General features: G+C 34.2%; 1 protein-coding gene across 1 annotated transcript in view; it reads left to right on the top strand.

Annotated features, from left to right (window-relative positions):
• Window positions 1-24867, top strand: part of URI1 (URI1 prefoldin like chaperone) — a 70053-nt gene that overhangs the window by 7734 nt on the left and 37452 nt on the right. Inside the window, exon 2 of the mRNA XM_024132570.3 lies at window positions 19530-19564. Within this exon, the coding sequence (XP_023988338.1) occupies window positions 19530-19564 (35 nt within the window). The remainder of the gene's footprint in view (window positions 1-19529; window positions 19565-24867) is intronic.

The following is a 24867-nucleotide window of genomic DNA, read 5'->3' as shown; positions in this document are numbered from 1 at the left end:
CTTTATTCAACATCTGCTATATTCAAATATATGTAGTTCTCTTCCTGGTTGGCATGGTCTGTTCTAGAACTTAGGGAGGTACAAAGATAAACCATTTACATAATTCCTGCTTTCAAAACTCATTTCCATTGCTTCAGGGTTTTCCTCCCTAATCTCTGTCCTCAAGAAGCCTAAAAACTTGTAGTAGTGGAAAAAAAATAGAATCTAAAGATCTTTTTTTCCAGCAATCTTTATTTATTATGATAAAATATGTATAAAATAAAAATTGCCATTTTAACCAGTTTTAAGTGTACAGTTCAGTGAGATTAATTACATTCACTGTGATGCAACCATCACTTTTACTTGAAGGTTAATGTAGGGTGGACTCCCAGATGGAGAACTCTTGGCTGTCCTACCATCAGCTCTGCCTTGTTCTATGGTTATCAATTTTCCCCAGATCAAGAGTAGGCAGGTACAAGCAGTGGGCTCACAACGTTTGACCTCAACTGGTTTTTCTAAGTTATTTTGTACATTTTTCAGCAGTGAAACCAAACTGTGTCTTCAGGCTTTATTTCCGTTTCTTGCAAGGGAAGAGCTTTTATACCGTTGGACATGTTTTGGTTTTTCCTCAATGAGAATTTTAACCATCTTTTGTATTATTTCTACAATAATTTGTAAAGCTATTTATTTTTAACTGCTTTTTTTTAACTTTTGGGGTCAACTTTTTAATACTGCACTTATTTGTCAAAATATAGATACATAATACTGGTAAAAATCTTTTTTTGTTTCTAATGAAACAAATTATTGAGACTCTTTTCTTTTTTAACAGGATGGAGTGAGGGTAACTTGTATCAATTAGCTAAATTAACCAAACTCTTCAGAATATTTAGATTTAGAGATCATAGAAACTACTGGTAGTCAAACTTTTTTTTTTTTTTTTAAGGCACAGAGCTTTCTTCATTAAAATAAAACCTTATTCAAAAACCCAATATGTGGGCTTCCCTGGTGGCGCAGTGGTTGAGAGTCCGCCTGCCGGTTCAGGGGACACGGGTTCGTGCTCCGGTCCAGGAAGATCCCACATGCTGTGGAGCGGCTGGGCCCGTGAGCCATGGCCGCTGAGCCTGCGCGTCCGGAGCCTGTGCTCCGCAACGGGAGAAGCCACAACAGTGAGAGGCCCGCGTACCGCAAAAAAAAAAAAAAAAAAAAAACCCAATATGTAAAACAGATGAAAGCTAAGTTACTCTGCTTTAATGAGGGAGAAGTTGCGTGTGTGCAGGGTCTGGGAGGGGGATGAGTATCTCTGTTCCTTGCACCCACTTTCAGTAGCCGCCAGGGAAGTGGTCCAAGGAACTAAACTAAACTTAACCAGTGTTTTAGTCCAACTTCTGATTTCACAGATGGGGAACTGAGACCTGGTGCCCAATTCTCCCCTCCCTTGAGCGCCTGGTAATCTCTAATCTACTTTCTTTCTATATGAATTTGCCAATTCTAGATATTTCATAGATGTAGAATCATACAATACTTGTCCTTTCGTGACTGGCTTAATGTTTTCAAGGTTCATCTATGTTGTGGCATGTATTACAACTTTACTCCTTTTTATGGCTGAATAATATTCCGTTGTATGCATATACCACATTTTGTTTATCCATTCAACTGTTGATGAACACATGGATTGTTTCCACTTTTTTACTCTTGGAATAATGTGGCTATGAACGTTGGTGTACGAGTTATCTGTTATAGTCCCTGTTTTCAGTTCTTTTTTTTTTTTTCTGTGGTATGCGGGCCTCCCTCTGCTGTGGCTAGTTCTTTGGGATATATACCCGGGAGTGGAATTGCTGAGTCATAAGGTAATACCATGTTTAACTTTTTGAGGAACTGCCAAACTGTTTTCCGCAGCGTTGGCACAGTTTTACATTCCCACCAGCAATGTGTGAGGTTTCCAGTTTCTCCACGTCCTTGTCAACACTTTCCTTTTTTTTTTTTTTTGGAATAGAGCTATCCTAATAGGTGTTAATGTCATTGACCTATTGTGATTTTGATTTGCATTTCTCTAATGAAAAAGGATATTGAGCATCTTTTCATGTGTGTGTGTGTTTTTGTTTGTTTTTTTGGGCTGTGCTGGGTGTTAGTTGCAGTACATGGGATCTTTGTGGGGCATGTCGGATCTTTAGTTGTGGCATGCATACGGGATCTAGTACCCTGACCAGGGATCGAACTCCAGACCCCTGCATTGGGAGCTCGGAGTCTTACCCACTGGACCACCAGGGAAGTCCCTTTTCATGTGTTTATTGGCCATTTTTGTATTTTCTTTGGAGAAATGTCTATTTAAGTCCTTTGCCTATTTTTAAATTGGGTCATCTTTTTGTTGTTGAGTTGTAGTTCTTTATTTATTCTAGGTATTTAAACCCTTTTCAGATGTATGATTTACAAATGTTTTCTCCCATACTGTATGCTCTCTTTTCACTTTAATGATAATGTCTTTTGATGCACAAAAGTTTTTTAATTTTTTTTTTAATTTTTAATTTTAATTTAATTTTATTTATTTTTTGGCTGCATTGGGTCTTCATTTCTGTGTGTGGGCTTTCTCTAGTTGTTGTGAGCGGGGGCTACTGTTCGTTGCGGTGCGTGGTCTTCTCATTGCAGTGGCTTCTCATTGCGGAGCACGGGTTCTAGGCGCATGGGCTTCAGTAATTGTGGCTCATGGGCTCTAGAGTGTAGGCTCAGTAGTTGTAGCGCGCGAGCTTAGTTGCTCCGCGGCATGTGGGGTCTTCCTGGACCAGGACTTGAACCTGTTTCTCCTGCATTGGCAGGCGGATTCTTAACCACTGTGCCACCAGGGAAGTCCCAAGTTTTTTAATTTTGATGACGTCCAGTTTATCTATTTTTTCTTTTTTTGCTCCTGCTTTTAGTGTCATATGTAGGAACCCATTGCCAAATACAAGTTCCTGAAGATTTACACCTAGGTTTTCTTCTGAGAGTATTATGGTTTTAGCTCTTATTTTTAGGTCATTGATCAACTTTGAGTTAATTTTGTTTATTATTCATTGATTGTTGAGTTTTGAGAAAATTCACCTAGGATATTGTCATCTGAAGACTCATAATCTAAGATTTAATTTATATTAATATTTTCACCATCATCTGTATCTAGTTGTGCTATCCAAAATGGTGGCCACTAACTACATGTGGCTATTAAGTTTAAAATTCTAATTAAGTAAAATTTTAAAAAGTTACGTTTCTCAGTCATAATAGCTACATTTCAAGTGCTCAATAGCCACATGTGGCCATTGGCTATTGCATTGGACAGTGTTGACTTTGAAGATTTCTATCAACAAAGAAAATTCTATTGGACAGTGCTGGTGAAGAGAGCTGCTGTCTTCTTTATTCATAGTTTAATTTGTTTAACAATTGTGAAGTGTCTTTCTCTGTCACTTTTCTTCTCCTTCCCATTATGGACAGAAAATGAAAATTTCTGAATTGTCAACTGTGTTTGAAAGCTAAAATCAGACTACAAAGATGGTGTCTTCTTCAGTCTTTTACACTTATTTGAAAGATGATGCAGTACTTTGGTCAATGCAGTAAGAAAACTGAAGAATGATTTTTACTATTGATAGCATATTCCTTCTAGATGATTCCATGATTCCTTAATTACTTATTATGTAGTTTTCTTTAAGCATAGTTTGGGAAAATTGATGAGTAATCACGAAATCATTATTACGGTGATGAAACAGGATGAGGGAAATATATAATCAGTAGGATCCTATAATGTGTCTTAGGCTTATGAAGAGGTTCAATGTACTCATATATAATTGCAAGATAGAATGAGTTTTAGCCTTTTTTTTTAAGTAAATGTTCTCTTTATTCTTTGCAGTATCTCAGAGAATAGAAGTCATGAAATATCAATCCTTGCAAATAGTTAGAACTGTTCAAAAACAAACTAAAAACTAAAATTGGGTTCAGTGGATCCTGATACTTTGCATTTAAATCCATTACCACAAAATTCTTCTTCAACTACCCCCATCTATATTCGAATCTCCCTTTTTCTGTAGTGAAACCTTGTTCTCAACAACATCTATATTTATTCGTTTCCTTTATTCCACAGTATGCACAAAATAGTTTTAGAATTACTACATTGATACCACTGCCAAGAGCAAACTTATGAGTGAAGTTCATGATTTCATTGCAGTTCAATTTGTTCTTGCAGAATTAACCCCCTTGTGGTATGCAGTTAGGTAATGATCTCAAAAGTTACTTGAATTATTATTTTTTTCTGTGCAGTTATATTTTGGATTTGATATACAGTTTGTATTGAATTTTAGTGTTTGCTTTTTTATCAATTTGACTTTATGAGTCTGTAAAACATTTGCATTGTTTAAAATCACAACTATATCAAAAGGTATAGTGAGGTAATTCATTCCCATCCCTGCTCCTACCTACCCCTATCGGTAATCTTTACATTAATTTCTAGTTTATCCTTCCTGTATTTCTTGAAAAATAAATACTAAAATATGCTGTCTTATCCCCCCTCCACCTTCTTATACAAAAGGTAGCATGTTATATTTGCCCCTCGATTTTCTCATTAAATGATACATCTGGGAGTCTTTGGTTCACAGAGATCTTTCTCATCATATTTTGTGGTTGCATAGTACTCAGGTATATTATCAGGTATTCATGTGGTATCTTATTGATGGGTATTTTGGTTGTTTTCAGTTTTTTGATAGTACTAATAATGTTGCAGTGAATCACTGTGTGTATGTTTCTCATTTGTGAAGTGACTTCAGGTGAAGTCCTCAAGGTGGTTTAGTGGTCAGAAGGTAAACTGGTTTAGCTTTATAAGCCATGTATAATTACCTTTTTGAAGAATTGGTTCTAACCTTCAATTTAGTCTACAGCATTAAATAAAAAGAGGTAAGAGGACTCGATGTTCAAAAACTAGAGAACCGTGTTTTGAGTTCCTTGAATTGGCTATTTCTTGTGATCGCCACAGCCGTTTTCAAGTTACCATTTTTTACTTGGAGGATGGTCTTGATGGTTCCGCTCTTGCTCCCCTTCTACCTTTTTTCCAGAGCTGTCTCTCTTTTTCTGGCAATGTAAATCGAATTATGTAATTTTGTCATTCTCTCTACTGCTTATAATCCTTTGGTGGTTTCCCATTGTACTTAAGAGTGAAATCCAGGGTCATTAAAATGTGATTTGAGACCCTTGTGTTGTTGGGCTCATCTCTTTCTAGGTTCATTTCAGGGTACTCCCTACTTACTTACTCTACCTTAAGATAATGACATGTTTTGGGGGACAGTACCCTAAATGTGTTTGTTTAAAAAAAACTTTCCTTCCTCCTTCCTTTCTTTCTTTTGTTCGTTCGTTTTTTCTAGAAATCCTAATACAGTATAGCAAACAGTAACCCATTTAATGTATGGATTTGGCCATTATTCCTTATCCTTTGATTTCCTGATTTTATGAACCGAGTAATATTAAAGTTATTGAAAACGAGTGCTTTTTCCCAAAGAACAAAAAGACAAAACTGAGTTACGTGTCAGGCACTGTCCTAGATACTGCGATACACAAGGTTTCTTTTCTGCCCTCAAGTGACTTAAAATTTGTGTGGAAACATGTTAACAGAAAATGCAGTGTGATAATTGCTCTCTTTCTAACTCTGCTTTTCAACCTACTGTAAACTAGGTGCTACCTCTGTCTTTTCATTGAAATTACTCTACCTAAAGTTTTTATCATATTTCACTTGCCAAACTCAGTGGACCATTTCACAGATCTGGCCTTACTTGGCTTCTGTGCTTTATTTGAAACTTTTATTGTTCCCTGGTAAACTTGAAACTCTGTACCATAGGAACTTTTGTGACTCTATTTTTTTATGGCTCTGTCTTTTTCCATTCCTACTTAGTCTCCTTAGTGTCTTCATTTAATGCTTAAATGTTGGTGATCCCTGTACTTTACATCACTGACAGTCATCTCTTCTCACTCTGCATGTCCTCAAATACTTGTATATGAACTCTGCTCTCCCAGACCTGTTGCCTGTTGGGCAGCTTCACTTGGATGGCCCACAAGCAGCTCAATCTCATTTACTAAAGTTAATTTATTATCTTTGTCCCTAATGTACATGCTGTACATACTCATCCTGATTCTGGGCAACATTATTCAAACCAGAGTCTTTTCAGCCTCCCTGATCCATCTTTTAATTTACTAGATCTTGTCAATTGTTTCTTTCTTTCTTTTTTACTTTAATTTTTATTTAATTTTATTTTTTGGCGGCGCTGTGTGGCTTGCAGGATCTTAGTTCCCCTGGCATTGAACCCAGGCCACCACAGTGATAGTGCTGAGTCCTAACCACTGGACCACCAGGGAATTCCCTGTCAATCCTTTCTATGTAATCCATACCTTGTATCTTAAGGCACCAATAGCTTGTCTTAATTAGGCTCTTACTCAAAAAATAATATTTCAGATTTTTCAGTTAAATGTTACTATGTTTTTTGATATTGTTAGTCGTTAATTGTTAACATTCTGATGTTACCTGATTGTGTTTTTAGTTTTACAGTTCTAATCTGTGAACATGTTATATCTCTATTTAGGGTCTTTAAATTTTCTCATCTGTCACTTAGCTGGAGTTTGTCTACTCATTTTATCACGTTTTCCACTTGTCACATGTTTTTATTCCTTTATTTCTCTTCCTTTTGTGTTAGTAAAATATTTGTATTCTATTTTAAACTCTCTTAGCTTTATAGTTGTATGGCTTTTATTTTCCTTTTAGTTATTATCCTGGAGACTACAATATCTCTTTTTTTTATTGCAGTCTACCTTGAATTCGTAGGAAATTATTCATAAATCTTCTGAAATTTTGCTGCTTAGGAAATTATTTAGATAATCTTTTGATGGCTTACTTTCATGAACCAACCCTCCCTTATTTGTGCTATTGTCATATATTTTACTGCTACAATGTTTTTGTAACTCCCTCCACCCCCCAAATTAGGCTTATTATTCTTTTAAACATTATATTGTAATTTTTATTTAGTTCTGAGCTGGGAGGTGATTTTTTTTTTTCCAACACTTTAAAGATACCATTCCATTATCTTTTGACTTTTTTCATTTCTGTTAGTCTTCCATCAGTCTTACTGTTTTTTTCCCTGAAAAATTTTTATAAATTCCTCCTCTGTCTGCTTTTGGACTTTTCATCTTTGGTTTTTAGGCATTTGATTATGATGTGTCTAGATTTGGTTTTCCTTGTATTTAGCCTGCTTTGAACATGTAGTTTATTAAATCTGTAATTTGATGACTTGTCAGTTTAGAAAATTCTTATCTAATCTGCAGATGCTGGTTTTATGTCATTGTCTCCTCCACTTTTGGTACTCTGGATACACATATTAGACATTTTCATTGTCTCATATATCTTACTCTCTTTTCTGTATTTTCTTGCTGCCTCTTGATCTGTATGCCATTTTGGATACCTTCTTCTGACCTGTATTCCTGTTAACTAATTCTGTTCTTATGTATCTAATCTACTGGTAAAATCCTTTTACTAAATGCTTAATCTCAGTTACAGTATTTATTCCAAGAATTTATGTTTTGACATTTCTTTAATGAATTCTAGGCCTGTTTTGACATCTTCAGTCTTCCCTCTGTTTTCATGAATATATTAATCATAAAAGTATGTCTTATAACTGCAGTATGTAAATTAAATGGAGCTCTGTTTCTGTTTATTTTTTTCTCTTGATTTCTCATCAGCTGCTCCTGTTGTCATAGACTTCCTTGTAATTTTTGATTGGATGCCAGACATTGTAGTGAAAAATTGTAGATTCTTGATGATGTTACCTTCCTTCTAAGAGAGGTAAATTTTCTTTAAGCAGCCAGAGTACTGGTGGATCAACACAACTCAGTTGAGAGTTGGTTTTGGATTTTGTTAGGGCTGGTCTGTTTCAGTTTTGCTCTTATTCCTAGCATGTAGCCTTTACTTCTAAGGCATAGCTCTAATTCCATATGGAGTATGTCTTTTTCATAGATTACGTGGTCATGTATTTGTAGTTTTGTTTCTCTTCTGTTCTGTTGCATTGGATTATTTGCCTGTAGTTGCACCAGTTCCACACTTTCTTACTAGGTCTTGATATAGTAAAATTCCTTGAGCTTTGTTGTTCTTGAAGATTACTTTTACTGTTCTTGACCTTCTGCTTTTTCATGAATATTTTAAAATCAGGTCTGCAGTACTCACAAAATAACCTTCTAGGGTTTTGTTTGGAGTGCATTGAATCTAAAGATCAATTTGGGGATCATTGACATGTTTACACCAATCCATGAACATGGTATATCTTTTTATTTAGTTTCTCTGTAACTTCCTTCAGTAGTTTAAGTATATAAATCTTGCATGTCTTTTACATTCATCTCTAGGTATTTGTTATTGTTTATGGCGTTTTGTAATTTGCTGTTCATCTTTTGCTAGTATATAGACATATACTTGATTTTTGTATACTGTTAAATTTACTTGAATTCCATAATTGTTTATCTGTATATTTTGATAGTATGTGTATAGATATATACAGACACATTGTCTGAATAATAGCAGTTGTCTTCTTTCCAGGTTGTTAGGCTTTAGTTTTATTTATTTGCCTTATTGAATGAAATAGGACCTTTAGTATAGTGTTGAATAAAAGTAGTGGTAGTAGGCTTCCTTATCTAGTTTTGCGTATGAGGGGAACAGCTTTAAATATTTCACTGTTACAAATGATGTTTGCTGTAGACTTTCGGTAGATACTCTGAAAATAAGAAAATGTTCTCCTATTCCTAGTCTGTTAGTTTTAACATGAATGGATATTGAATTTTATCAAATGCTTTTTCTGTGTTTATTAAGATGTTAATGAGGTGAATTACTTTGATTTTTAAAAATACTGAAACACTATTACATTCTTGGAGAAAGCCCCCTTGCTTATGTTGGTGTTTATCTTTTTATATATTGCCAGATTAAATTTCATATTGTTTTGTTAAGGTATTTTGTTTCTGTGTCTATGAAGGATATTGGTCTGTAATTGTCTTTAGTTGTAATGTCCATGTTAGATTTTGGTTCCAGGGTCATGCTGATCTCATAAAACAACTATCATTTTTGTGTATTTTATAAAAAACTTTGTATGTTATTGGTATTGATTCTAACTTAAATATTTGGAATAATTTTCCAGTGAGGCTGTCTAGGCCTTGTATCTTCCTTGTATGGATATTTTAAAATTTGGAAATATCAGTAGTTTTGGTAGTGATGTCTTTTTTTTAAATTCCTGTTATTTGCAATTTGTATGTGTCTTTTCTTCTTGATTTGTCTTCTTAGGGGTTTATCAGTCTTAATCAGTCTTTTTAAAGAACCAATTTTAGACTATTGATTTTCCTTTTGTAAGTTGCTTTCTTAATGTAAGTTGCTTTCTGCCTTTATGTTTTTCTTTCTTTCAGTAATTTCCCATTGGCTGTAATTTTTCCTAGCTTCTTGACATAAAAGCTCCTAGAGATGCAAAAGTCATTGATTTTTACTATTCTTTCTTTAGAATTTATATTCTTTGAGTTTTAAAATTTTCTCTGATAATTACCTTAGGTACCCCACATATTATGTATGTTATTTTCATTATTAGTTAGTTAAAATATTTTCTAGTTTGTATTGAGATCTGTTTATTGACCCAGGAGTTTCTTAGAAACATGTTCCTTAATTTCCAAACACTGAGTAGGTAGGTATTTAGAATCTCCACTATGGTTGTAGATTTATCTTTTTCTCTATTTTTTCAACCTTTGCTTATGCATTTGAAATTATGCTATTTGGTGCATGCAAATTTAGGATTCTAATAAATTCCTGGTCAGTGGGCATTTTTATCAGTCTGAAATATTTTTATCTCTAGTGATATTTCTTACCTTCAGGTATCCTTTGTTGAATATTCGTATGGCTACATCAGCATATTTTGCTTTGGCTTGTTTCCATGATATATCTTTTCATCTTTTAATTTCAATTTCTTTGTGTACAAAGTGTGTTTCTTATAACAACGTATAGTAGTGGTTTTAAACACAACTGGACATCTTTTCCAGTCTGGAAATCTTTTTCTTTTGTCTAGGATATTTAGTCAATTTCTGTATAATAGAATTACTGATATATTTAGTTTCATTTTTATCACCTTTCTACTTGACTTTTTATTTTAAAAATTGTAGCAGAATATGCTTAACAAAATTTGTCATTTAAATCATTTTAAGTATACATTTCAGTGGCATTGTGGTGCACATTGTGATGCAAACATCACCACTATCCAGCTCCAGAACTTGCAAAACTGACACTATCTATTAAACAATAACTCCCCATTATCCCTTCCCCTATCCCCTGGTAACTACCATTATCTGTCTCTATGAATTTGATATACTCTGAGTATCTCATGTAAGTGGAATCGTACAGTGTTTTCCATTTGTACTGGTTTATTTCACTTAACATAATGTCTTCAAGGTTGATCCGTATTACAGCATATATCAGAATTTCTTTTAAAGGCTGAATAATATTCCATTGTATGTGTATTGCGCATTTTGTTATTTATTCATCCATCAGTGGACATGGGTTGGTTTCATTTTTTGGCTATTGTGAATAATGCTGCTGTGAACATGAGCGTATGAATATCTGTTTGAGTCCTTGCTTTCAATTCCCTTGGGTATATACCCAGAAGTGGAATTGCTGGATTATAGGGTAATTCTGTGTTTCATTTTTGAGGAACCACCGTACTATTTTCCACAGTGGATGCTCCATTTTACATTCCCACCAACAGTGCACAAGAGTTCTAGTGTTCCAATTTTTCCACATCCTTGCCAACATATCTTATTTTCTTTCTTTTTTTAATAGCTATCCTAATGGGTGTGAAGTGGTTTCTCATTGTCTATTTGACCCACTTTTATGTTCTTTTTTTCTCTGCTTTTTTGGGCACGTTCCTTTGATTTAATCAGACACATCCTGTTGTATTTTCTCTCCTCTGTTAACTTGTTCAAGATATTTTCTTTTTCACCGTGGTACCTTAGTACTCTATTTTATGTATATGTTAGCACTAAATATACTGGATACTTTTACTAAGCTTTTTTCATTACCCTTTTTTATTGGGGAAATTTTTCCTAGAGATTGCAACATGCATTCATTCATCCCACTTCTTGCATTGTTGCTTCCATGCATTTTAATTTTGTGTTTTAAACACTACAGTACGGTATTTAATTGTTCTATGTGATCAATACTGATTTATCTGTACCTTTTAAAAAATTACCTGTACAGTTGCTCTTTAGTTCTTTCTGCTTTTCTATTGCTCCAAATACTTCTTGCAGTAGTTCTTTTTTCCCATCAGCTTTATTGAGACATAATTAACATATACTGTTGTGTAAGTTTCAGGTATACAGTGTGTAGTTTTGATACATTTTTATGTTGCACAGTGATTACCACCTTAGCTTGTTAGCTAACACTTCTGTTACATCACATAATTACCTGTAGTATTTCTTCCAGTGAAAATCTGCTGGTGCAGAATTCTGTTTCTGTGTGAAAATGTTTTTATTTTTCCTTCATGTTGGAGGATCTATTTGCTCTGTACATAATTATAGATTTTCAGTTATTTTTTTCCAACACTTGAAGATTTTATCCTATTTTCCAGTTTGCGTCATTTTTCTTGTTGAAGTTATCTCGAGCTCTGATTCTTCTTGTTGCTTCTTTGAAGGTACTGTATCTCTTCCCTGCTCTTTCTTCCTCATGCTGATTATAACATTTTTCCTTTGGTTTTCATCAGTGTAACTATGTTGTGCCTTCATATAATTAAAAAAAATGTCTCTTGCTTGAGATTCTTAGAGCTTCTCAAATCTGTTGGTTAATACCTTTCTCTCATTTTTAGGAAATCATGTCAAGATCTGTTCATATACCACTTCTGCCACATTCTCTCTTCCCTCTCTGTGGATCTTCAGTTATACAGTGTTTCATATGTCTCTTACTGGTCTTTCCTGTATTTTCCATGTTTTGTTTTTAAATCTCTGGGCTTTATTTATGGTATTTTTTATCATTGTGTCATCCAGTTCAAAATTCTGACTTTTGTGTTTAATCTCCTGTTAACACTGTTTATTGAGCTCATTTTAGATGTTTCAGTTAAAGATTATCCTTTTGATTCTTTTCTTGTATAGATATTCTCTAGTGAAATATGCCATCTTTTCATGTATTTCTTCTATCTTTTAACTATTTTCTTGAACATATTAATAATTATATTTTAATGTTTTAGTTTATTAACTCCAGTATGTAGGTTGTATATTTATTTGGTTTTGTTTTGTGTTGTTTTTCTTCTTTTCTTCTTGATGTTTGTTCACATGGCCCTATTTCTTGGTAACTTGGTTATTTTTAGTTTAATGTTAGAAATGTAAATACTCTTGAAGTATTTACAATTAAATATTAATATTTTAGTATCTTTAAAATTGTAGATACTCCTGAAGATGATATCTTTCTCTGGAGAAGTTTCACCCTTTCTTCTGCTTGGTTGATAAAATAGGAGTTGGATACCTTAATCCAGGCAGGTACTGAATGGAGTGCAGGTTGGGTTTTGTTTTAGTAAGGTATCAGCCACCTTTGATTCCTTCTTGGCTTTCATCTGAAAACCGAGTTTGTTCACCACATTTCTTTCCTTAAAGGCTTCTGAAGTTTTGTTTCATCAGTTCCCTGAGCTCTGCTTTTCACACTTTCAGTTTAGCTTTTTGGCCTTTTCAGCTTCAGAATTTGGCACATCACAAGAAGAAAACAACCATATGCTTAAGACCGCTCATGTCTCTGATTTTGTTATTACAGCCTTCTCAAGACTACTTTAAATTTCTGCTAAGGAAAAACATAGTTCTCAACCTCTTCCCTGTGCCTAGAGTTGTCCAGGAAAAAAAGCATCGACTCACTTCTCCACAGTTATCTCCTGAATTTTAGTCCCTCTTGTTCTCATTGCTTTGGCAATTCTTAGATGCCTTTTTTTTTTTTTTTTTTTTTTTTTTTTTGCGGTACGCGGGCCTCTCACTGTTGTGGCCTCTCCCATTGCGGAGCACAGGCTCCGACGCGCAGTCTCAGCGGCCATGGCTCACCGGCCCAGCCACTCCGCGGCATGTGGGATCTTCCCGGACCGGGGCACAAACGATGCAGGCAGACTCTCAACCACTGCGCCACCAGGGAAGCCCTTAGATGCCTTTTAAGAGATGATTTTGTATTCATCTGGCTTTTCTAGTTTTCAGGGGGATTACTGGTTTGTTATCAGCTTTTTCTGCCTACTTGGAGGTAGAAGTCTGGAATGAGTTAAGCTACATAGCTACTTGCAGTGATTTAGTATTAATTTTGCTATAGTCTCACTGATAGTTGGCAGTGTTACTTTAAAATAAAAATTTATTTCTGTAGTTGGTGCAGGGTGGCATTTCAACTTGTTTTGTCACTTGTGAGGATATTTTTTCCCCATCATTCTACTTTTATCTTTAATGAATTATTTGTCTTCTTTGAGATCTTCACAGGCATATTCTCATTTCTACGTAGCAAGTTTACTTACGAAGTTTTCTTAATCGGTCACAAACCACAGAAATGAAAGTTTGGAAAGTATTTACTATAAGAAGTCAGGAGGAACTAGGGTAGGGTTATTTTATTTGTGCGTGTGTGTTTTGTTTTCTTGTACATTTATGTTGTTACTTCGTAGACCAGCTTTGTTAGATTTAGCTTGTGCAAATCCCTTTGTGGTCACCTTTTCAGGTCCAGTATTTAATTGCCTCAATCTCTCTCTGGGCCCAGGGTAAACTTGATTGGCCCAGTTAGTGTGGATCCTCTGCATTCACACCGGTTGCAGATGGAGAAATGGGGTCCTCTGCCTATTGTAGATGAGAGGAGGGCGGGGTTTTAGGGAGTAAGGTGTGGGAATGGAGAGGAAATTATTGATACCTCTAGTGAAACAATAGGCAGGCAAGCTACAATTCAGGCAGTATGTCACATTCAGAAATACAGGTCACAATCACCTGTCTGCAATTCAGAAGTCTTAAAAAACTGAACACAAAGTTATTTCTAAGTTTTTTGGCATATTCATTTGTCAATGGAACTGATTTGAGTGAGGCATTTTATTCCACTTTGAACATTCATATGTTTCCTTGCAAATGTTCAGTAAAGTATGATACGTGTAATGTATTACCTTACTAAATTACAAAAAGTTCTAAATTGAAAAACATTTTTTCCTGAGGTTTTTGGCTAAGTGATTGTAGACCTATACTTCTTTAAAAGGACTTGTTGCACACTTACTGTATGGCAGGTGAGTACATTGGTGAATAAAGTAGATCTGGCCCATATCTCATTGCTCTTTCATCCAGTACAATTAGAGTTTCCTGGATATCTAATTCAAATAATACCAGAAACAGAACCCTCCAAACATGTCAGTGGCTTCATTCCTAGAAATATCGCTGGATGTAATATATGTTGTCAGTCTTAATTACTTCCAATGTGATAATGGAAAAGAATATGAAAAAGAATGTCTGTATATGTATAACTGAATCACTTTGCTGTACAGCAGAAATTAATGCAACAGTGTAAATTATACTTCAATAAAATAAAATAAAAATTTCAAGTGTAAGAAAACTGTATATTTATTAGAATACTTGGTATTATGAATAATAAATAATTGAAAAGAGCCCTAACTTGTAGGTAACACCAACAAGGGAATGAGAAGTACAATACCAAAGCATGTTAGACATGGTTCCAATATTTTTGTAAAAAGAAAGACTGTGTTTGACTATGAGAAATGCATTAGAAGCCTGGGTAGGAGAAAACGGCTAAATGTAAAAGTAAGGATTAAGATGATAATTTTGATTCCATCTGAGCTACATTTTGGAAAAAAAACATTTAAGTGTTTTAACAGTGGCTTATAATTGGAGTTAACTTTTGGTAGTGGTAGGCCCACCTTTGTTATTTTCACTTTTCAGCGTATTTAAAAAGTAAATTTGTTTAAAGTTTTTATACAGAAACACTCAGTTTATTGTAGTTTATTACTGCTTATTGCTATTTATTTTTTTAGGAATCTGTAGTTACTTCCTCCTTTCTTTGCAGAGAGGCTTATTTAAAAGACCTGTAATGTTTTACTAATATTGTTGAAGTGTACTTCTTATATATTTTGGTAATGACATTTATACATCTATTTGATTGACAATATATCCTTTAAGAAATTATTTTCAATCATTTAAGATAATAGTACATGTCTAGTAATCTATTCTTTTTAGCCACCACTGATAATTTTTTCCTTTTTGACTCAGCAGCTTTAAAATTATATGATCTGTTTTGAAGACATAATCTAGCAAGAGAAGCAAACCATGTAAATGTAGACAGCTCTGATTAGTACAATCCTCAGATTGTTACTTCATACATTAACCTGTACAGGGATAATTTGAAATTGCAATACAGTGAGAAAAGTTTTGAAGTAAAGTGAAGCATTTTTGAGAGAAGTACACTCAAACTTACCCTTTTAGGCTTTCTATTCTAGTCTAGTTTTAATGTGGCACTGTTCTTACCCTGGAAAACTCCTAGGTTGATGCCCCCTTGTGGCCTGTTACCAGAACAAATAGCACAAATAGAAATAAGTAATGGAGGTCTTAATACACGTTAAGTCATTCATTCCTTTCTTTATAATAATTTTTAAAAAGTGGCTTCGGAGGAAAAACAGCAAAGGAAAATTATTCCTGTATTCTATATAGTTTATTGGTTTTAAAACTTACCAATTATTTTGTAACTGAATGTGCATATATGTTAGCTGGACACTGACCTAAAAAATTCGTTGTTGGGTAGACTATCATTGTTATCCTGGGCATCTAACTTGATTAGTTATAAGTGCCTTAAAAATATGGCAAGATGTGATAGTAATTATAAGGCTATCCCACTACCCCCCCAACACACACACGTAGATGGGGTTTGGGAAAACTTGTTGTTTATACTTTGCTTGACCTGAGAGGGCCAGGAGTTGTATGAGGCATTGGAAGGAGTAAAGATTTTTGTTAGTGTATTGGTCAGTTTAAGCTTATTTGCTTTACCTGACATTATTGGCAAGGTCTCGTTAGTGTGTGAGTGTGGATTTGTGGAAGAAGTGGAGAAATAGCAGCATCAGTCAGTGTTTTAAGAAAGACTGCATATATAAACAGCTGCTTTTCCTTTTACCCAGTAAGATTCATGATGGTTGAAAGCAGTCTAATACAGTGAGTATGGGCTTTGAGATTAGATAGACCTGGTTTTATACTTTTTTTTTTTTTTTTTTTTTTGGCGGTACGCGGACCTCTCACCGCCGTGGCCTCTCCTGCCGCGGAGCACAGGCTCCGTTCGTGCAGGCCCAGCGGCCATGGCCCACGGGCCCAGCCGCTCCGCGGCACTTGGGATCCTCCCGGACTGGGGCACGAACCTGCGTCCCCTGCATCGACAGGCGGACCCTCAACCACTGCACCACCAGGGAAGCCCCAGACCTGGTTTTAAAACTGATTTTATCTCTTACCAGTTCTTGGGCAGTTATATAATATTGGGGAAGTTACTCCATCTCTGAACATAGGTTTCTTCTCTTTAAGAAGAGGTTAAGACCCACCTTATTGAACTGTTTCATCATATGAAGTCTTGGCATTTACCACTGTTATTATTACTTCTTAGGGAAAGGGCAATTTTGAGTTATAAAGAAAGTGTACCATAGGATTTTCTTACTCTTGGGCCATAGGTAAAGACCCCTAATGGTAGAATGAATGTGTCTTTTAAGTGGTAAATCAGTTCATAGTCGTTTTTCTTTAGTGCAGACTTAGTGTTGTGGTACTGCAGAAGTACATATTTTACTTATAAATTTTTGGCTATAAGTGTGATTATATTAAAGAATTTACTAAGTCAATTATTTTAATACTTGAAGCCTACTAACCATTTATTTTTATAAAAATGATTCAATAAGTTTTTGTTCTTTAGGAGTAATAGTTGTATGTTTTGGCAGATTAACTTAAAAAAATAAACTAGTATTGTTCCTCGATTGCCATGTTATTTTAAAAAAGGTTGTGTGAAGGACAACAAAGTAATGAAATGTTTTTTGTTGTTTTGCTTTGTTTTTCAAAAGTTGCTTTTAGAACCAGCCTCACTGTCTTAGTCACTTTATTTAATAATAATTAATCTGAGTCCATTTCAGAAGAAATAAGGTTATTTGGAGTTATTTAGCTTAACAGAAAAAAAAAGATTTTAAAACCCAGATAAGTTCAACTTTGAATCATAAGATTTTCTCCTTTCCACAAATTTCCTTGGCAGCTAAGCTGTAAAAATTTACTAATTTTTTCTTTTTGAATAATTTGCTATAAAAAAGAAAACTAGAAAGATATCTCAAAATACAAATACAGCGCTTGGGTTCAAATGTTTGTTGGAATTAGGTGGACTATAAATCATGTAAACAAAGATTTAACTGTAGACATACCATCAGAAGGCTATTGTATGTATTCATACCTGCCTCTTTTACGTTTTCCTTTATTTCTTGGGTTCTCAAAATATCTAGCCTACATTTGGATAATGTCTAACTGAAGACTCTTGTTCCAAACCCTGGATGAAACTAATAAAGACTTTAATGAAGACAGTATTTTGGTGGTGCAAATTTCTCTTGTAAATTATGGAATGGATTTTTGGTTTTTTATCCTTGAATATCTTGGGGACACTTATTTTAGGAAAGAAAAGGGATGGGGGCAAGATAGCTACAGCAAAATGGAGAGTTAAATAGTGAAGGGTGATGGCAAGAATACATGCCATTCTACCAGGAACTTGTTTTTTAAACATAAAAAGCATATGTGCCAAATTTACATATTTACTAATTAAAAAGGCTTCCTGGAAACATTAAGTAGACTTATCTTCTATAACCTTTAACATTGTCACTAATGGATATTGCATAGAAAATTTCATCGAAGGTCCTTTAAATAATGTAAATGATTATGAATATGTAACTAGTTAATATGCAGCTATGAAAGGATTATCATGTAGAGGTTAATGAACATTCTGCTCCTATGGTTTGCAGGGCTTTTCTTTTTGTGCTTTTGGCTCACTTCATGCTTGGAAACACATGCGTTGGGATTGGAAAGCATCCTGACTGTTTTGGGGTCTCATCTTTTAATAGGGTTGTTAAATAGAAACTTTATAAAAAGGATTTCATGAAGATTTTTTTCCTTTTCAATTTACATTTAATTCTGTTTGTCTATTTTATAATAACTACCGAATCAGAAACAGTGAAATGGATTGATGTAGTTTTAGCCTGGCTCTTCCAGATGTAAAGTCAGTACTCTATTGTACATTATCACTGTTATTAAGTGTTGCTGTGTGATTGATACTTACTGAGAGATCTTTATTCTAAAACCGACTTTTTATGCTGAGTTAATGTGTAGTATGGTTGGGTATCTGATTACAGCATGCATTTTGGTACAGAATTACTGCCTTAGTATTTATTTAAAATGTCCTAAAGGAAGACATTTACTTCAGGAATTCAATCTTATAAAATAGAGGAATTTAGTGACAGGCCAAAAAAAAAAGACTTGTGATTTTTGGGTGAAAGATGGAGCTTATATAAGATACAATATTGGTATTTAGAACAGTGAACAAAGCAGTGTTTCAAACCATGAAATACTGCTGTGTTTTTCATGAGACATTATATTAAGCATATTGGTTTTTATCCCTTAGTTTCTCTGTCTCTAAAATGGTGCTACAGTATTTGAGATTACTGTTTAAAAATTTTTATTAATGGGCAGTTTAAAAACATGATTAGTAATCTTTGAAAGCAGTGCTGTTTTTTTTTTAAATTGCCATTCACGTGTTCTTTTTTCCTTACTGGTTAGTGTTCTTAATTTGTTTTCTGAGCATTTTAAGAATCTATTGAAATATCTCCAAGGAAAACAAATAGCTTTTATGTTTAATTTCATTGTTTTAGTGTTACAGGCATAGCTTAAGCTGGCTATGAAGTGCTTAAAATTTTATCATAATTCACTCGGGGGACAAATTGGCTGTTCAGAGCATCTCTTTATCCCAAGTATTTCTTCTTGAAATGTAGTAGAAAAATATCATTGTACTCATTTTCAATGCATCAGAATAAAAATTACAGGTGAAACCATTTGGAGATACACTGACAAAATAAAGTACTTTCACTACTGTCATTTTTTTTAACTGATGAAATGTGGATGTTACATTGGTTTTTTGTTATTTATAACATTTGTGTATTCTACAAAATATGTAACATTGAAAACAGGCCTGCAGATTGTACAATATACTAGTTATCTTATATCATATGTCACCTAATAGTTATGAAGCGGGTTTTGTACCAAAGTATGAATCGGAAAGCTGTAATTTGTTCTGCAGTTATCAGCCTGCGTTAGAGGGGTATGATAAAGTGTGCTGCTTAAAAACTAACATTCACATCTCTGTGCATTTGACAAATAAAAATGTATATTGAGGTGCTTTTAAATCTGTAAAGCCACTGTTGTAGTTTTCTGATAGAATGATTTTGTAGCTTTGTGCATAGCCCTGTTTTTTCATGAGTAGTTATCTGTTTTCATGACAGGTGGTCACTAACTGCCAAGAGAAAATCCAGCATTGGTGAGTGAAAGATGGTTTTATTACATTTCTGAAATACTAATGAGGTCATCTATTTGTATTTAAATAAAGCATACACATTTTTTGTATCCCATAATCGAATTCTTCTACTAATCTCCATTTTGAATCCTTTTGATACTAATTTATATTGTCTTTCATCGTTTACTGAATTACATGTTCCCTGATTTCGTGAAGTTGTGTCACCATTTGTGTTTATTCTAATTGCTTTCTTTTTTCCTTTCTTTTCTTGTCTTTTTTTTTTTTTTTAAAGTTAGAATAGTGTTACTATCATGAAGTGGAGACAGAGGAATTTTTGAACCTGACTAATCATAGCTGTATTTGGAGACTATTTTTTATATATGTAGTAGAATAATAATTTGAATCAGTTGTTTTAAAATAATGATGGAAATATGCACAGATATATTTTCCCAAAGTTTGAAAAATCTAATTAAGTGCCTGCATCTCAGAACTTGATTTAGAGACCACACTTTTCTAGAGTGCAGAGAGAAAGCAAGCATATCTATTTTAATGTGCTAATCTATACTTAATAGGACAATGTTTGGTAAATAACAGTTTCCTGTGTCTTGTGAGGAAAATGCTCAATTTAATGGTGAATAAAATCTTATGAGTTGTCATGAGGTATAGCTGTTGATCTTACAGATATCAAATTACAATATATCCATGCTGTGTTCACGAAGATTTTCGTGAGAGAACAACAAGAGCTGTCTTGATTATTGTCTGCAGGGTTATTGCAAAATCATGGTAACTGCCCCTTTAGCGGTGAGATTAAACCTTTGGTTATACACCATCAAGCATATAATATTTTAAATTTATTTTAAGAGGCTTTTTCTTCATGCCTGAGAGATCGCCAAGGAAATAATTTATATTTAGTGTATATCAAATGTTTTTTGGTTTAAATGCACATAGGCTGCAGGCAGTGGATAAGAGTGAAAATCGGTGCAATCTGTACACATCATTTTATTAAATTCTGACTTTTGGCTTGCAGAAATAATCTAAAACTAAATAATATCCACTTTATAAATAAAAATTCAGGGACTTCATTAATTTTCAATAAATGCAGAGTTGTAGTTGATCCACTGGTGGTTTAAGTCTGTCAGTATTTCCATAATGGACCATTCGCTTTTCATTTTACATTCAGTCCAGGTTAAAACTTGAAATGTGAGTCCTTGGTCAAGGAATTAACCATTTTCCCCCTGCTAATTTGGCCAAAGTGATCCATTTTACAAATAATTCCCAAGGGAAGTTTTATTAATGTGAACTTTACTGGTTTTGGTAAGGAATTCACAAAATTAGTAAAAGGTTGATTCACTCAGAATAGATACTAATTTACACAAGTGTGTGACTAACAACTTGCTTCTGGTTTAAGATTGTTTCCCTACCAGACTGAGAATTCTTTAAGGCTAAGGGACATGTTTTCATCCTTTTATCCACAGCACCTCCTACTGTGTTTGGCACATTATAGGCACTTAATAAATGTTTGAGTAAGTAAAGACCAAATATTTGCTTATTTTTTGTATAACGTTTTTATAAGTACTATAGCAGTACCCAAATCTGATGAGCTTGATAGACAGAAATGCAACATTTACTTCAGGGCAGGTTCACATGACTCAGTCTCAATTTCCAGTTTTCCATAGCTCTCCAAACTAAAGCAGCTTAGCATATTTACCTTCACATATCTTAAAGTAATATAGTACCTTATCTGTACATTCATTAAAATAATTTTTTCCACTTAGAATTTGCTTTTTCCTCTGAACTATTTTTAATATGGCTCAGGAAACAGATTTTTATGTTTGTTTTTAATGAGGGTCTGATATTGCTAGAATCCAAATGGCCAGTGGATTCACGAATTTATTATATTAAAAAACTGAAACCAAGTGTCTCCAATTCCTCTGAAAGCCAGGAAATTGCTATTAGGGAGCATTGTGGAATTCTTGTGATGTTTTTATTATCTTAATTCCACAAACAACGATTGAGTTTCTGCCATATGCCAAGTATTATGCTGCTGTTTGGAACTGAAAGACCCTGCCATGGAGAAATTCATAGTTGGGCACTAAACAGAGAAATCACAATAATTTTGTGCTGTTTGGTTAGAGATAGGAAGCAAGAACAGAGACTGGAGCTATTTTTAAGGGTGTCTCATGCATTGCTTTTAAAAGCATGTTTCTTTTCCCTCTAACCTTTGGCATTAGCATAGTCTAAAATACAATTCATGTACCTAAGTTACCCTTCTTTATGAGTATATACCAGTATAATGAGGAGCAAAATAACGTGTTTTTTAAAAAAAATGTAGTCTTATGCTAGTGATGTTTATGCTCATTTGTGCAATTTTAAAGGATTCTTTAAGGGATGAGTATGAATATTTTACCTTAAAATTTTTCTTAAAAATGTAGGCCACAAAGTAAGAATATTTGTAGAAATGTAGGAGTAAAAATGGTCTGGGGCAATGGAGTCTGACCCCAGAAATCTCTTCCAGAAAATTAATTCAAATCCCAGAACTTTGGTGACCTGAAGACATTTATAGTATTTGTTTAATTAATAACAGATAAAAAGGAAATGTTTGAGCCTAATAGTTGAGAATTTGTGCATCACTTTTAGAGCTAATAGTGGTTTTCAATTTAGTGAAGATTTAAGAAAATTTTTAGGTACAACTTTTTTTCCTTATATCCTTTTTACCTAATTCAGGAAATAAGGCATTATAAAATCCACACACAATTTTCTCATTAAAATGTGGATATACTTCCTAGTGTTTGATCCACTAGGGGCTGATGATTCTGTTTGTAGATTATTTATAATTTTTAATTTTTTAAATTCTTCCCTAAAGAACACGGGATTTGGAGCCACAGACCTACATTTGAATCCTATCATTTACTAACTTTGTCACCTTGGGTGAATTACTGAGATTTTTAGTTTTCTTCTTGTAAAGTGATGATGATAACTACTTAACTTGAAGGTAAAGTGTGAGACAATGTCTATAGAACATTCACACTGGCACTCAATAAATATTAATAGTAACTCTGAAATCTTTTTTGAAAAGTTTAACTAATTGTCAGATGAAGAAAGAAGGAAAAACCAAAAAACCCTCCAAACCTTTGTAAATATTCCTGAATATTTTGTATTCACGCCATTATCTTCTTATATCATGATGGAGAGATGGCTTCCTGAGTGGCATTGTTAAAGCTTTATATTAATGTTTTAAAATAACTTTTATTATGAAGAATTTCAAACAAAGGGTGACAAAGTTCTGTACTGAACCCACATGTACCCATCACTCAGATTCAATGATTATCAACTCATGATTGCATCTGAACTGTTTGTTTCCTTTTAAAATAGCCTATCCTACCCTCTACCCCCCACCTCCATTTTGACATTACTCTGAAGCATTTCATTTCATCTGGAAATATTTCAGTATATATCCTAAAGACATAGAAGATTGCATATTAGCAGTTTAAATTTTAAATTAAAAATTTGAAATTGGGCAGTATATTTATATAGTTCAAACTTTAAGAAGTACAAAAGGGTATAAATGGTATGTAGTTTCCCTCTTACCCTTGTCTTCCAGTTCTCACTTCTCTTCTTGGTAAACGACTGCTCTTTACCAGTTCCCTGCGAATCTTTTCAGAAATTATTTGCACGAGGGTGTGTGTATGTATGTGTGTGTATGTATGTACATTATGTGTATTCATCCACATATTTATATATATTATGCTCCCACTCTTTGATAAAAATGAAATCACACTGTACACTGTACATTTAATACTCTACTTTGGAGATTGTTTTCAGTCATTAATTAACTCCTGTTCTTTATGTTCCCATGAACTTCATTGTGTGTCAAATGTCTGATTTTTAGAGTTACCAAATATTTTTTGGTACTTATTTTTTTTAAATAAATAATGGCCACATGACTGAGAGTATGACTTATGCAACTCAAAATACATCCTTGCTAAGCCGTTGTATCCATTATTGTTCTTTAATAAAATTACTCCAAAATGTACTGGCTTAAAACAACAACCATTTACCTATATATGGTTCTTTGGTTGTGCATATGGGACTGAACTTACCTCTGTTGTTTTCTCCTGATCTTGTTTGGGCTCACTCGTGTGGTTGCAGCCTTTTGGTAGCTGGGTTGCCCAAAATGGCCTCGCCCAGAAGTCTGGTGGCTAGTGCTTGGCTGTTAGCTGGGCCTTATTCTCCGTGTGCTCTTTTATCCTGCTTACTTTCCATGATGCTATAAGGGCAGCAAGAATGGAAGCTGCAAATTCAAAAGGTGGGGAAATAGACTCCACATGTTGGTGGGAGGAGTGACAAAAAATTTATGGTCTTTTTTTTTTTTTTTTTTTTTTTTTTTTGCGGTATGCGGGTCTCTCACTGCTGTGGAGCACAGGCTCCAGACGCGCAGGCTCAGCGGCCATGGCTCACAGGCCTAGCCGTTCCGCGGCATGTGGGATCTTCCCGGATCGGGGCACAAACCCGTGTCCCCTGCATCGGCAGGTGGACTCTCAACCACTGCGCCACCAGGGAAGCCCTATGGTCATTTTTAATGCACTATAGATGACTTCTGTTGAACATGTCCCACAGAAAAATGAAGTCGCATTACTTGTGTTGATTTGTGAGAATTAAATGGAATATGGTATCTGATGCCTGGCACATACAGATCATCTGTATGTTAGGCACTGTTTGTAATCATAAATTATATACATATGAATTGTGTAGAAAAAAAAAAGTCTTGTTTCCTGCAAATTATCTTGAGAGTTTTAAGTAGTAAAGATATCTATGAAATTACCTGAAGCAAACTTAAATGAAAATATAGGAAAAGCTATTTTATATTGCTCAGATGTTTAATTTTAGAAAGAATAGCTTTAAATTTGGATGTAAAAATTCTGAAGCATGTGAATTTTGAGAGAGGGGATTGTAAAGCAAACTTGACATTTGATATTTTTCAAAGGAAACTGTAAAAAAATAGTATTTTAAGAAAAAGAGTAATTAGTTTCTAGCATAGGTTGTAGTCAAAGTATATAGTGAGAAATAACCAAGAGAGCATGCCTAAATAGTTAAAAATCACAGGTGAAAATTTGATGATTTCTTTCTTTCTTTCTTTTTCTTTCTCTCTCTTTCTTTCTCTCTCTTTCTTTCTCTCTCTTTCTTTCTCTCTCTCTCTCTTCTTTCTCTCTTTCTCTCTCTCTCTCTATCTTCCTTTCTCTCTCTCCCCCCCCCTTCCTCCCTCTCTCTCTCTCTCTCTCTCTCTCTTTTTTTCTTTCTTCCAATTCCTCTTTTTAGTTAGTCAGGAC

The sequence above is a fragment of the Physeter macrocephalus genome, chromosome 17, assembly GCF_002837175.3.
Source record: "Physeter macrocephalus isolate SW-GA chromosome 17, ASM283717v5, whole genome shotgun sequence".
In the NCBI taxonomy this organism is placed as follows: domain Eukaryota; kingdom Metazoa; phylum Chordata; class Mammalia; order Artiodactyla; family Physeteridae; genus Physeter; species Physeter macrocephalus.
This window is presented reverse-complemented; position numbering and strand designations above follow the sequence as displayed.